The sequence below is a fragment of the Carassius auratus genome, chromosome 42, assembly GCF_003368295.1.
Source record: "Carassius auratus strain Wakin chromosome 42, ASM336829v1, whole genome shotgun sequence".
NCBI lineage: Eukaryota > Metazoa > Chordata > Actinopteri > Cypriniformes > Cyprinidae > Carassius > Carassius auratus.
The window spans coordinates 16,437,939-16,452,870 of NC_039284.1; the positions used below are offsets into that span (position 1 = coordinate 16,437,939).

The 14,932-nt window shown below is 38.4% G+C and overlaps 1 protein-coding gene across 5 annotated transcripts; it reads right to left on the reverse strand.

The window, feature by feature from the left end:
- Positions 1–109: 109 nt before the first annotated feature.
- grm1b (glutamate receptor, metabotropic 1b) lies at positions 110–14,886 on the reverse strand. 5 transcript variants are annotated; one of them, XM_026230105.1, is made up of 11 exons: positions 14,742–14,886; positions 13,591–14,406; positions 12,378–12,627; positions 10,412–10,647; positions 9,570–9,578; positions 9,115–9,126; positions 6,731–6,977; positions 6,361–6,529; positions 6,127–6,253; positions 2,366–3,296; positions 110–1,194 (listed from the first exon to the last, which is right to left on the reverse strand). In XM_026230105.1, exons 2-11 carry the CDS (start codon positions 14,306–14,308, stop codon positions 369–371), a joined length of 3,525 nt encoding a protein of 1,174 aa, XP_026085890.1. In that variant the 5' UTR covers positions 14,309–14,406; positions 14,742–14,886; the 3' UTR covers positions 110–368. The 5 variants fall into 5 exon arrangements, with proteins under 5 accessions (XP_026085890.1, XP_026085889.1, XP_026085891.1 ...); XM_026230104.1 differs by having other exon boundaries at positions 13,591–14,457; XM_026230108.1 differs by having other exon boundaries at positions 962–1,159; positions 13,591–14,457.
- Between the last annotated feature and the right edge of the window lie 46 nt (positions 14,887–14,932).

Below are 14,932 nucleotides of genomic sequence, written 5' to 3' on the forward strand. Positions count from 1 at the left end.
AAATTAATAAAAATGACAGACTATTTTTTTTTACTTAAATTAAAATAAAAAAGCAATGTAAAAACTAATTATTTTATAAAAACTATAATATTAAAATAACACTGGCTCTTTTAAAATAAGTAGATGGTACACAAGCTTCTCTATATCTATGTGAAACTATGAAAGGTATTTCTGGCAAAATGTTATGTGCAATTCGCAATGTGCAAGTCTTAATTTTGGACCCTGGTCAACATACATTCACTTCCATCTTAAAAACAACCATACTGTATATAATAATAAAGCTCTCTAGTGCAGGCGACTTACAGTCACATTATTGCACAAACTAGTACAGTAGTTATTATTTCACAAAGCTATAGTTGACATTTATTTCAAAGAGTCGAGGAGCTTTGCTTATAGTCTCTGAGAATGACAGACGCATATGTCACGCTCGGAGGCGTGCATAAGATGGACTCGGACACAGGGGAGTTGCGAACAGGGCTGCCTGAGCCGAGAGAATCACGAAACGGAGAAGGTGGCATGAGGGCGATAGAGTCCTCCACTGCCATTTTAATCTGCACCAACTCCTCCTCATCGTGGATCTGCGCATTGTCATACATGTAGCCTTGAAGAAGCCCGAACTGCTCGTTTTCAACCTCCTCCAAAGGGGAGATAGGTTCGTCTGGGTATGCATCCATGTGCATGGATAAAATCGGATGAGGGTGCAATATCTTGGATTGAAGTGGCGAAATCACCGCATTGCCCAGATCATGCAGGCTTATGATCTCATCCAGATCGGACATGTTTGAATTAAACTCCAGCACCTCTTGATATGCAATGTCATGTTGAGGGAGAACACTGTTTTTTCGTGGCATGTATGGCTCGGGAGTGTAAAACGTCATATTGGCGCCCGCCTCCTTCATAGGCTTGCTGACAGGCGACTGCCTGAGAGCCATCAGAGGAGGACTGCCCGAGGGATTGTATCTAATCGGGTCGCCCTCATCCTCCTCGGCTACATTATACAGAGTCTTGGTGCTTAAATCGGAAAACTCCATGCCGGGGTTATTGAAGGTATTAGTTAGGGGTTTGATGACAGCCGTCTGATTGGATCCGGCTTCCTGCTTCTTCACATGTACAGACAGTCTGTGCCACATGTGTTCCCCTTTCGGAGGATGTCTTGAACCTGGTTCAGACCATGACACAGACTTTCCATTAGAACTATGAACAAAATAAAGACGACTGTTATTTCACAGGAACCGAGAAAGGTGAACACAAGAACAACATTTCTGGTTCGTGTAAAAAATGATGCAGAAATATGCTGAATATTACTATTCAGATATTTAGTGTATGCTTGGAAACAATACTTTTTACAGATAAATAGAGTTGGGCGGTAATCTAAAATTACCAAAATCTTGATTTACAGTGCACAGTAAGCATTTGTGTATCAGAGTAAACAGTTTAAAGTGAGGTCCAAAAGTCTTAGCCCATGATCATCAGTTTTTGTTCATTTCAGCTCCAGTGCTGCTTTCATTAAAGCAAACAGAAGAATGAAATGATAAAAGATTCTGAATTTGTCTGAAAATTCAAATAAACGTTTCACTCAAACATTGTTAATAAATAGAAATATATATTTTAAATAACCATCCATAATTACACGTGCATAATATAATCTTTAAACATTTCGATATACATCTTAAAATATTCCAATATAAAACATTACATGAAAACACAGCAAAGCAGGAGTGCATTCAAACTTTTGGACCACACTTCATATCACAATATACATCAAAACTAAATAGAAATTTAATCTAATTTTCACATTTTATCTGGAAGTGATTTAGACACCACTGCAGAAACAGCTTCACTAATTTTATAAAACAAATAGTTGACCACAAAAACAGTGATACTGTGTACATAATACTATATTATGCAACAAGTCACAAACTTAAAACAACTAGGCCCAAAGATTTCAGCCTTGTTTGGAACAAGTCCTTCTCTCTATTTCTGCATTACTCTATGTTTCGTGTTTAAATACCACAAATATATCTACTGACAAATTTCTACCATTATCTAATTTACACCATCATACCACCCAGTAACTGTTAGTGGAACAATTATAATTCTTGCTCTTTGTCATTCCATACATCTAAAGTTACTATAGTAGCACAGTCTCCCCCAGCCGTGCTGTTCAGACGCCCCTGTGTGTGCAGGTTTTAATTGTAGTTGACCTGCAAATCACAAGATGTCTGAGAGAGCTGTTAATTGAAGAAGCTCCTCTAAATGGCATGATCTTAAGATCTGGAGAGAAGCTGTATTAACAGGACTGGACCCATGGGCTCTAACGCAACAGGACGGAGAGAGACTGTGCTAACGCCGCTGAGCTACTTACTTGGCGTTTCCAGTTGCGTTCTTCTTGCGTTTGAACATGTTTAGAAGGCTGTTGCTCCTGCAAGCAATTTTTCCGTCACCCACGTGCATGCGAACCACGTCTGAGGTGGTGAACGCGCTGCGTACGTTCCTCTCGGGCTTGGCGAGAATTATGTACATTTTTGGAGTGAACATGCAGCCGAGAGCCACCGTCACGCTGAGGCTCACGGAGAACGACGTGGTGATGATCTTGTAGTTGGAGCCAAAGTAGATCGGCACAAAGGCCAACCAGATAATACAGGTGGTGTACATGGTGAAGGCGATGTACTTGGCCTCGTTGAAGTTGGCAGGGACGTTGCGAGTTTTAAACGCATAATAGGTGCAGCTGAGAATGAGCAGGCCGTTGTAGCCCAATGGTGCCACCATGCCCAAATTGCTGGTGTTGCATATTAGAAAAACTTCTCGAATACTTGGGTAGAACTTTATAGGCTCTGGAGGCTCCAAGATGATCAGCGTGACCTCTAAAGTCAGTTGCACACCAACGAGGATGGATGTGATCACCACTTGCGCCCAGGCGCTCATGAAGCGTGGTTTGCGCGTGCATATTTTCTTCTTGCTGCCGGCTAGAATGCGAGCGATGCGGTTGGTTTTGGTGACAAGAGCCGAGTAGCACATTGAGGCTGAGAGACCCACGAGGAGGCGCTGCAGGTAACACGAGGCTATGGTGGGACGGGCGATGAGAGTGAAGGGGCAGATGTAACCCAGGAAGATGCCAGCCAGGATGATGTAGCAAAGTTCACGACTGGAGGACTTGACGACTGGCGTGTCTCGGTACAGTATGAAGATGAAGGTAACGAAACTGGTCACTAGGATGCCCAGACATGAAAAGACGACAGCTGCGATGGATTCAGGATGACTCCACTCCAGGTACCGCAGGGGAATGGGCTCACAGACTGAAGAGAGAAGACGAAATGATTAGATCATATGTGAGACTATGAACACAATATATATATATATAGTTGGCAGACCATTTATAGCATTTTCTTAAAGCAACTTGTTATTTTGAGAATAGAGTTTTAAACGTTGCATGATGGTTCCCGAGACTGAAATTAGATTATAATTTTAAATGTGCATCAAAATGATCTGATTACACATATGTAGGATTAGACTATACAAACAAAATATTTGTATGTCAAAGAGAACGAGTCCTAAGGAATATTAAATTGCTTTTTTGAGGTTAAAAGAACAATTTCTTGCAATGACATTCGAATGCCATGGCAATTACCGATTACTGTGCAGAAATTCAAACATCAAGTAATGTTGATGTTAACATTAACAATTTGAGATCAAAGTATAACAAATATAATAATCTGCAAGATGTAATACAATCCTGAAGTACAGTGAATATCCTTACTGGTGCTTTGGCTGACAGCCCACACATACACCTAGCTGAAAACATTTGATTCATCTGTGCTGAGGAGCCGTGCCGATGCACAACCCACGTGAAGAAAAGAATTCAGCAAATAACTGCAACTGCAAGTTTCAAACAGAGATGGTGACAAAGAGGCAATATCTACACACTAAAGCTTTACGTAACAGCTGGTATCCACTTTGAACACTAGTAAGCAACCACTTATCAATGCCCTACTAACTACTTTAAACACCCTAGAAACATGCCAAAATCCACTCAGAGCAAATGCATATCAATGCCCCGGCAATGATTTTATTTTTTTCACACATGGGAAAGTATGTAAATTTTGAACCCCCTAGCAATCACATAGGAACACGCAAAAATACTCCGAACACTTCAGAAACCACAAACAATGTCTTGGCAACCAGCCATAAAACTTCAAAGTGGTTTCTCTTGATTTGGGTCAGTAAGTAACCATCTAGCAAATACTATGAGCAACCTAGCAACTGCACAACATGCGAAAACACCTTATTAAGCCCTGGAAACCACTCTCAAAATTTGTGCTTTGTTTCTCTTGAATAAGGCCAATCTAGCAAAGCCCTATCAACAGTCCAGAAATATTCAAAACATACCTGCACAGATTTTTTCCCAATTTACTGTGGACTCATATTTCCACATTCACAGGATGTGAGACATTATCAATGTAAGCTTCCAGCAATAAGCAAACACTAAGAGGTCAACAGGGGGTTGAAATGCAATGCATGCATTGTTGAATATGAATAAAAAATGGCAAAAGCATACACTTTGCATTGCTGCAGGTCTTTGTAGGACTGGCCATCTGAGTGTGACCAGCTCGCATATGCACCAAATGCTAAAGTAGGTTTCCAGCTCACCTAAAAATAAACAGCCCTTCCACTAAGGGACCGGCCGTAAGAAAGAACCAAGCCAAAGGAGACTTGAAATACTGCAGCAGGAGAGAAGATATTAATGCTTCCTCATTACCAACCAATATTCATGAGAGCTAGACACTTTTACCAGTGATAAAACTCAAGGAGAGCTCAAAGACAACTATTTGTATCTCAAAATACATGAATCACAATTAAAATCTGTATTTATCCCATGCACATGGGTTATTCTTGAGCTATGGTGAATCTGTGCATTTCGGCAGTAGCATAGAATGGAGCTATACTATAGTGAACTGATGAAAAAATACATTGCTAGGACATTCTAGGCTGCTGCATTGACATTGACCATCATAGAGTATGAAAATAGGACAGAGAAGTAGGCAGTGAAGTAGGGCTGTCACAGGCGATAAGTTGTACAGCGCAAGCAATCTGTAAAAATGATAAATGGCCTTCAGGTGTCATGGGAAACCTTTTTGAAAATAGGACAGTGAAGGTCTTTTTAAAGGCCAAAATCAGTCATCTAAGGCCTGGAGAGTGGGTTTCTGCATGAATGTTTGATGACGCATCTATGTTGCTTTGATTCAAACATATCCTTTTTCCTTTGAATCTGGAACTCAGTTTTAGAATTTTACTCAATTTAAATTGAAACCAATTAAAGTGATTCAAACTTTGGGCAACAGTACAGTGTAGGAAAATCATTAACAACTTTTGAACATTTTTTGTAAAAAAAAAAACTAAAAGTCACCACCGTAATCTTATGGTCATAAAAAAATAGCAAGTCTGATTGCTTAGAAAAATATTATCACACCTCTCCTCGACAAGTCGCACAATTTGAGGTGTCATTCTTGTCAGGAACAAACGGTGACACTGGATTGTTTAAGGTTGTAGAGTAGACCGAGTTATATCTTTGAATATTTAGTTTTAAAGCATTTCAAATTTAAAAAAGTTAATAATGCCACACAATGTCCCTTTAGTTTGTCCATTGTTTCCTCTAGACAGCTATGAAATCAAAGAGATTTTGCTTCATTGACTGACTCTAGTAATATCATGTCTCCTCTCTAGAGTTTCAGAAGAGATCTAAACCTCAACAAGAAACCAAAATACCAAAGCCAACCAAAATGCAAGATTTCAGTGCAATTTCAAACATTTCTCTTGAAATAATGTACATTTTCTGAGCGATACAATGCAAATTAATTTTATGGGTCTATACTTTGACTTTATATCAAGTATAGTCTCATTTGTGTTAGTTGTTATTTTTCCTGAAGAATTTTACTAGAAACATCTGCGAAACCGACTACACTTTTTTATAGTTTTTATTTATTGAATATTTCAGCCAATATGATCATGCATCCTGCATGATCATGAGACTGTAGTACTTCCAGCTACAACAATTCAACCATTTACCAGTTAGTGAGTTTTAAAGTCTGGGTCTGAAGTTTAACACAGTGACTACTGCAGATGAAGTACCTTGCAGTTCTTTGTCCGGCCACCATCCCAGCTCACAGGCTTTACAGGTGAACTCATCCTGCACATATTCATTGTCTTTACAGGCCGTACAGATCCAACAACAGCTCACCTCCCCTTTCCTGATCACCTGTGAGGACACAGGAACACATTTTATTTTATCTGTATCTTAAGAAGAAACAGACGCAATGGAAATAAAAGCAATGAGAGTTTTTGCTAATGAATATACAATCTCACCTTGATCTCTCCTTTGGAGCAGGGCTCACTGCAAACAGATCGGACCATCTCACTTCGGTTCATCTGGATCATATAGTCATCGATACTTAAAACGCCTTTATGCCACGAGCCGACATTTATATAGTCATAGACTCCAGGCTCTACATATTGCAGGTTCATAATGTCATACCTTTAAAAAACAGAGAGATAGAAATATCGCTACCAAAACAGATTTATGGGGGGAATAAATCCAGAAATGCCTGTGAGTGAGTGTTTGTCGAAGCAAGGCCATTGGACTTATTGGATGCATGGTCCATGGTGGTTTAAAAATTAATTAATAGCTATTTTTGTGTAAAACGTAGCTTTATGTAGGGCAGTAAGTAAGACTGACCTTCCTGGCGAGTCCCCGTTTTCATCAAACCACACATCTTCTCCAGACACACCAGTAAACGAGGTCTTGAGGAGAAAGTCCAGCAGTTTGCTGCCGTCAATGGGGTCCATGGCATCACACAGTCCCACGTGATCTGGACACAAGTGCTCATGCATATCATGAAGACCGTGAGCCATGGCATAGATGGCATTGATGACGAAGCCCATCTTACTGTCCTGGACATAGTTGTCCTCCAGGCTTTCATAACCTGTTGAGAATCAGCAAACCAAAAAGCAATTATTAGAACATCAGTGCAATGCAACCTGGGTGTTTTAGTCAACATGAAACAACATATGCAACCTATTTTAATCATTATAGATATAAACCACTATTTGACTACTGGTTGATTTTGTCCCCAAGCTGCATGGCGTAAGTGGTGTTAGTCCTTTCATGTAAGCAATGAAGACAAACAGTTTTCTTTAGAATAAAGTGCTCTAATGAATTATTGACAGGGAATAAAAAAACGTGCATTAAAGTAAGTTAACAGGGTCAATATTGATTTCATGTTGACTGAGGCAAATCATTCAGCAATACCAGCAAATTGGGAAAAAATTCACATTTTGTAGCTAAAAGGTTTTACTGAAATGAAAATCAGAATGAAAATCCCAACTGTAATAAGTTCAGCCATGATATTTCCAGACCCCATTTCATAGTAATTTTTGAGCACTTTAAAGGGAACGATAGGGTGTCCAAAGACATCATTATTCCTAAGCCACAGGCGCACAGTTTTTTTTTTTTTTTTTTTTGCATTGGACATTGAATTGAAAGACAGCAGCATTAAAAGACCAGATCAAACAAAATGCAGTTGCCATGGCAAAGAAAACCGTTTATGTAACCCAACTCAGCATTTAATTAGTAATGGACATGATGGTGACATTATTATTAATTGAGCAAGATAAATTAATTATTCATCCGTGTTCTCATTCTTGAACATCTCCCTTATGAATCAAAGTAAATGTGGCTGACAATAGAAGAAAAACAAAACAAAAATGATTGCTGTATTAATTCAAAGGAACAGGCAATGTCAAAGGACACCCTATTGGCTCATTATCTGGTGATCTGTAACAAGCCAGCAGGAAGCAATATCAGGCACCAAAAAAACCTAAACATATATATATATATATATATAAAAAAAGAAAGAAAATGCTCATCGTAACATGGCTCTCACCTTATAGCTGTAAATTAAAGTGCACTGCAGCAAGCAACGGGCAAAAGCTAAAACCTAGACATGCTTTGCTGGCCGATCCCTAATTTTCATGGCACAAAATAAAACAGTGACACTTTGAGGAAAAACTAAAACATTAAATACCTCTTAATTAATAATGGAGGCAGATTGTGAGGACAACCCCCCTGGCTCTCTATTAGATCAATTGTTAAAAAACGCCATTTTATTTGGTATGTCAAAGTTTTGTTTACATGCAAATTGAAATAATTGACTAGAGGCTTCAGTGAGGATATTATACTGTGCTATGATATCTTAACCCAAATATCATCTCATCACATAAAATTAACCATCAAATCTTCACAAAAATCAGATTAAAAAAAATTTTAAGAAGAAAAAATTGAGGAACAATGTGCTGACTAGCTTAATTAATTTATATTAGATTTTTAAACATTTTATCTTTGATGAGTAAAGAAATAAAAGGTCACCATATAATTTACTATGACCTTAGGCTTAGGTTTAGGGTTAGGGTTAGTTTACACTATTTACAATACGTCACAGGATGATAATGTGTCTGGTCACTACTATTTTTGGTAAAAATAGTGATCACCAAAACATTTTTTCACCATAGTCACAGTATGACATCGATACAATCTCTCTCTCTTTTTTTTTTCTTCAGTTGTGCGTTTAGCAGATGCATCTTGTAAGTGGAGCCAAATCTATAGAAATAAGAAAAGTGACCTCTTGATTTCTTCTCTCTGAAGGCTCTGATTCATTTTAGCATAAGCAACTAAAAATGTTTGGAGCTTAAAAAGAGTTCCCCACCAGAACATGCAGCCAAGCCAACTGGCATGATATATCTAGCTGTTATTGGGACATAAAATTCAAAACGAAGTGACCTTATAAATGTTCTTTTATTTTTTGGGGGAAAAAACATCCCAATAACTTCATATATTAGAGGTCAACCGATATTCTGTGCTGCTTTATGACTTTACTGACAATAGTAAACTCTTATCTATCATTTACTAGTGATCTGAAAATATAAAGACACATTTTATACAAACACAGAATCGCAGAACATAATTTATTTTGAAATCATATGGTTGTAAATATATCAGTCGACCTCTATCTATATTGCTGTGAAGTGTCTCCACGTTAGCTCTTCAGAAAAATATTCACTTACCATCTTGGAGTTCTAGACAAAGAAATAATAACAAAACAGCAGACTATGACCATTTCTCGGTTTGACCATTTTTAACAGTTTTCATTTTGCCTTTACGTTCACATTTTAAAGAGTTAAAATACAAATTGTGCATTAAAGTCTTTTGACTATATAAACTGATAAAAACTAAAAAAGATAAAGCAAAGCAATGCTGTAAAGAAATATAGACAAACAACATGAAAACACCATAAAAGTAGATCAGATACTAAAGTGAGTGGCATGCTTCCCTGTAATTATTACACTTTAAGATGAGTCTAGTTCTGTAAAACATAAATGTGGCATTGCAAATGTAGAAAATAAAGTCAAAAGAGTCATTTGACATCAAGCTTACTTAGTGTTGCCCAAAACAGTGCTTCAGCTGATGTTAAATATCAACCCAGCCAGATAGAAATGTGCCAAAAAAAGAGTCAATTTACCTAGATCACCTTTTCAGTCAGCAGAGAAGGTTTCAAAGATACAAAAAGAGCAAAAACACAGAAAAGGTATGTGTTTTATTATAACCTGTTTTAGGAAATAACAGCTATAGCATGCAAAATGGGTCATTCCTGTTCTGCCGTACCTTTTAAACTCTGTAATATCAAACAGATTTTTTATTTTATTTTGCATGATAACTATCGCTACTAAACACCAACAAATCCTTAAAATCTATTGCTCACACTTATGTTTGTACCAGTGCAAAATACCAGTCCATAATCCATAATAACGCTTCCTTCAGTTAAAAAGTCCATCTCTTGTTGTCCTCTCACATCAAAATCCACCAACATATTTATTTTTAACTGTTTTTGCTTGTAAACGGTTCATGATCTGTCTATATTTCAATCCTGATTCAGACTTGTTTTTTAGCTGTAAGCAACGGCTAAAGTTGTTTGAATTATTATGGTGTTTTTATCAGCTGTTTGGACTCTCATTCTGATGGCACCCATTCACTGCAGAGCATCCAAAGGTGAGCAAGTGATGCAATGCTAAATCTTTCAAACTCAATGAAGTAAACACATTTACATTTTGGATGGCCTTAGCATACATTTTCTGATAAATTTTCATTTTTGAATGAACTGTTCCTCCAATACATTGTAAATGTCTCTCTTTTTTTTCATTTTAGATTAGTAGTGAATTAATTCAAATTCAAGTCTATGTTAGGATTTTTGAATTCAAGAATTCAATAAATGTTATTTAACATATTAGGTCGTCTGTGATGGGGACACGAAAATGTACTGCATACTAGGAATGACCCATGTCCAGCCTCTCTCTCTCCTCGTACCTGAGCAGTTCTTCTTATAATTCGTGTTTTCTTGTGGATGTCCCGGGAGGCGGCACTGGAAACGATACTGCCAGAATTCAGCAAACCAGGGGTTTCTATTGTTGGTGTTGAGCCGTAACTTCAGGTAATATTCATCGAAGGACGTGACCTCCGCCGTCTGTAGCTTCATAGTGATGCCGCCCACAGCTTCCTGCTCGTATCCCTCCACGACTTCATCCCTGTCCGCCCAGCCGTCACTGAAGGAAATGTCTAATTAGTTAGCTAATTACCACCAGCTTCCTTTTCAGTCTCTCACCTGCAGTGCTTAAATAAGTTTGATGCTTCAGTGTATTGACCTACTTTAGCACAGGCTAAATAACAGACTCAGCACAGACGATACTTACTTTGTGTTAGTTCATTATTATAGTACAAGTGATGTGATGATGGCTGCCAACAGATTGATATAACCTTCTCTAATGCTTTTAGCTACAACGTTCAAGGTAAAATATTGGAAAACTGGCTTACTTTTAAATGCATAATCTGCAATTTCAGGCATATCCAAAGAGCATGAACCTTTATTTGAGCTATATAACAGCAGGATGTAATCCCAGGCTGTTTGTTTTTTGTCCCAGTCCATGTCTTTTTGAACGTGTTGTTTGAGCTCATAATGAAGGTGTCTTTCTGTGGTCTTGGTATCATCAGCACCATCTGCCTCTCAGCATCTTCTCGGCAGTGTGCCAAAAACTGACTATTATTAGTTGACACTTCATATTTCATAGATGACAATTTACCACGAGCAGCTGACAAGCATTGTGTGTTCTCAAAGAAATGCCACAATCGAGTTCTTCAACTTCAGGCGTGCCCTGGATAGATCATGCACTTTCTTGTCCCGGAAGCTGATTTTAATTAAAACCAAATGAATTTAGATTTTACTTTTTAATTCAAAGGCAATGGTCAATTACAATTGCAAACTTTCAAGTACATATTTCAAACTCTACTCTTATAGACAGGTCTAATCTAACAGCTAGTATCAAATGAAGTTAGTATAATGCAATTAAAACTCAACAACTCAGTACAGTTTTATAAATCATTTTCTAACAGCCATGGCAGTGTGGAGGATGCAATACACACTTATTTGCATTACTTTAAGTTTAAATTGTCTTACATTTTTTTAATATTATTATTGCATTTAATGCAACTGCAATGCAACTGAAACATTCGCAGGTACAAAAATGTAGTAAGGAAATGGTTCAAATAGTCCATGTGACATCAGCTATAATGCTATGAAGCTACGAGAACACTTTTTGTTTTCTTTGCGCACAAAAAGTATTCTCATAGCTTCATAACATTACAGTTGATTCACTGATGTCACATGGACTATTGTAACAATGTTCCTACCTTTCTGGGCCTGGGAACATTTCAGTTGCATTGCTGTCTATGCAGGGTTAAAAAGCTCTTGGATTTCATTTAAAAATATCTTAATTTGAGTTGGTTGTGATGACCAAAGGTCTTAAGGGTTTGGAATGACTTGAGGATGAGTAATTAATGACAGAGTTTTAGTTTTGGGGTGAATTCAGCCTGGTGTGACTAGTATGTCATTCATTAAGTTACTAAAGTTCATGGCTTTGAATCATAGCCTCCTTTGAAACGGTCTCCTTGACCCAGAATAAAGCAGCCGTGGCCAGTTGATGTTCCTCTTTTCTTAGTCTATAGAGACAGCTTTGATACTGTTTTAAACACTTTACACCAACAAGAAAGGGTTCTGCTGATTTAAAAAAAAAAACTAAAGGGACAGTCATCCATCATTTTAATCTCATTAATAGAAACATGCAACATCAGAAAAATCATAATCATTTCTTAGCAGAACCCCTCTGATAGATCTGGTGCTTTATGAAACCATCAAGGATTATACTCTAATTCCTCTAAATGTCCCCCGTGTCTCTGAAGTGTCACATTTCATTACATTAAAAACTAAACTTATCTTCACCTGCCGATGAGGAGGAATTCTCCGGCTACACCAAGGCGTCTCATGGCCATGAGGAGACCACGGACAGTCATCCCCTCACAGAAACACACCACCACACGAGCTTTGGGCAGTCGCTCTCGCAGTTTCCTCAGCAGTCGGTCAAAGTGTTTCTCCCCAGCGTTGCTGTAGATCTTGTCAGAATGGGCGATACACAGACCTTCCTGAGATGCCAATTCCTTAAAGGCCTCCATCCCGCTCTCGCCATAGTTCCCTGAGGAACGACATGCAACACAATAGCATTTGCATCAGAGAGTCTCTTATTGCCTCAGTCAAGCTCACTTGAGATTAACAACTGTATTTCAATGTTCCTCTACTGAGCAGATCAAGAATGCAGATTGACTTTACTGCTGAGATTATGGCCCATAATTGGGTTAAATAAGCAAAGTTGCCTATTCAGATTTTAAGAACTGGCTCCTTTCAATTCAAGAGAGTAACATCCATATAATATGGAATAGGATTTGAATGTATTTCTGAATGTGTGTGTGTATATATATAGAGAGAGAGAGAGAGAGAGAGAGAACAAATTAACAAACTAAGGACTGAAAAAATACCGAACAAATGAATGAATGAATCGAAAACCAAAGATGATGACACAGATATTTGTTTCATTGAATGATTTGAGTGAGAGCTTGTGACCCTGATTGTGCTTTCAAATGCTGTTAAGAAGATTACAGTGTTACTTTTTAATCACATACTGGGTTGTATTTGGAATAATGTGCCATGATTAGAGACCGACATAAATCTCTTGATAATGATATGGTGATTAAAAAGTCTGTTCAAAGACAGTCATCACATACATTCATTGTTTTGACCTTGGTTGAGGATTCGAATTATATCTAGATTGAAAGTACTGCACTTATTATTCTTATTAGTCTTATTTCTCTTTACTGTCCCAAACAGACTTATTTATGATATTTAAAATGTGATCAAGGCTATTTTTGAAAGGTGTCTTAAGATTTAAGCAAGGGGTGATCCAATAAAAAAGATAAACCACAAATAATACCTACATATTTACAAAATAAATGGGGTGCATATGGAGATTTCTTCATTTTTTAGCTCTATGTCGAAAACTGACTCAGTCGTGCCTTTTTTTCTCCCTATGTATTTTAGGAGGAACAATTGAAATAATGTTGAATCTTGAGCACTCTTTTACATCTCCAGAGCTATAACTCACCCTCGGTGTGAACTGCTGACACATACGTCCAGTTGTAGCGTTGAACGATGTCCAGGAGAGCTCTGGCCTGAAGAGTGTCAGAAGGCACGACCCTAAGGAAGTACTTAAAGAGGGTTTTATCGCTCAGATCTATGCTTGTAGCCGAGTACGCAATCTGAGGGATGTTGAACAGCTGCAGCAGGTTCTGAACTTGAATGGCCACTGAACTGGATCCAGGTCCTATCACACCAGCGATGGGTTTTTTGGTGGCCGGCGGCAGAGCGGAAGGATTTCCATCAATGCACCACTTCTGTCCGTCCTTTTCATCACGAATGGAGATAAGCGAGTCTCTTATGAACTCAATGCTCTGTTCCAAAGCAACAGATGAGTGCCAGCAGGAGTCCCTGATCTCACAACCCAGAGTGATGTTGGGAAGAAGGTTTGGATCGGAGTTGATTCTATCTAGTGTATAAAACATCGCTTCCACCCTTTGGATCCCGTACTGTTCCCTGACCTCACCACACTTTCTTTCCGAGACCTTTTCTGCTGCTGGTTGATGATGGACAGAAAACAGAGCGCCGATGATGATATCACCATCCATCCTTGCCACGGAGCGGGATGCTGCTCTGGGTACCACTGACCTCTGATGAACATCAGCTGCTGAGATGGGACAGGTACAATACAATAAGACTGAGAGACACAAAATGATGAAATTTATTCTCAACATCATCGTCCTCATGGTGTCAGATGTCTTCAGTTAAAAACAGCTCCATCTTGCTGGTAAGAGACGGATATTTGTTGCATTCCAGTCCAGCCATGATCATCCAAACAGCTTCCCTGCAGAATGAGGATGAGAATGAATCACTTCAGATCACATTCTTGCAGCACCTACAGATGTGATAAAACATATTAAATCATGATTATTAATAATTACATTCTGATGATTTGTAGATCATCCTAGATATGTGCTGTAAACATTTTTAAATCAAAAAGACACAGAAAAGTAAATTTCCTAAACATGCAGCATGTGTCCTGTTGATGAGCCATGCTGTGCCATTATTTAACTCAAGTATAATAGCTAGTACAATAGCCACCATGCAATAATTCCTAGCAGGACACTAGTTTAGTGATCTGGCTGATGTGTCATGCTCATATAATCAGCTCATTCTCACCTGAAATCACAGCGTGTGTCGTCACATCTCTCTCCTGAGCTGCTGGAGCACAAACTGAGCCTCCTGTTTTCATCCTCCAACATGAGCGCAGGAACCTCCTCCTTTATCATCACTGCATTTGAAAGCGGCTCACACACCACACACAGACAAGACACACACATCCTGAGGAATATGAGACCAACATTAGGCTG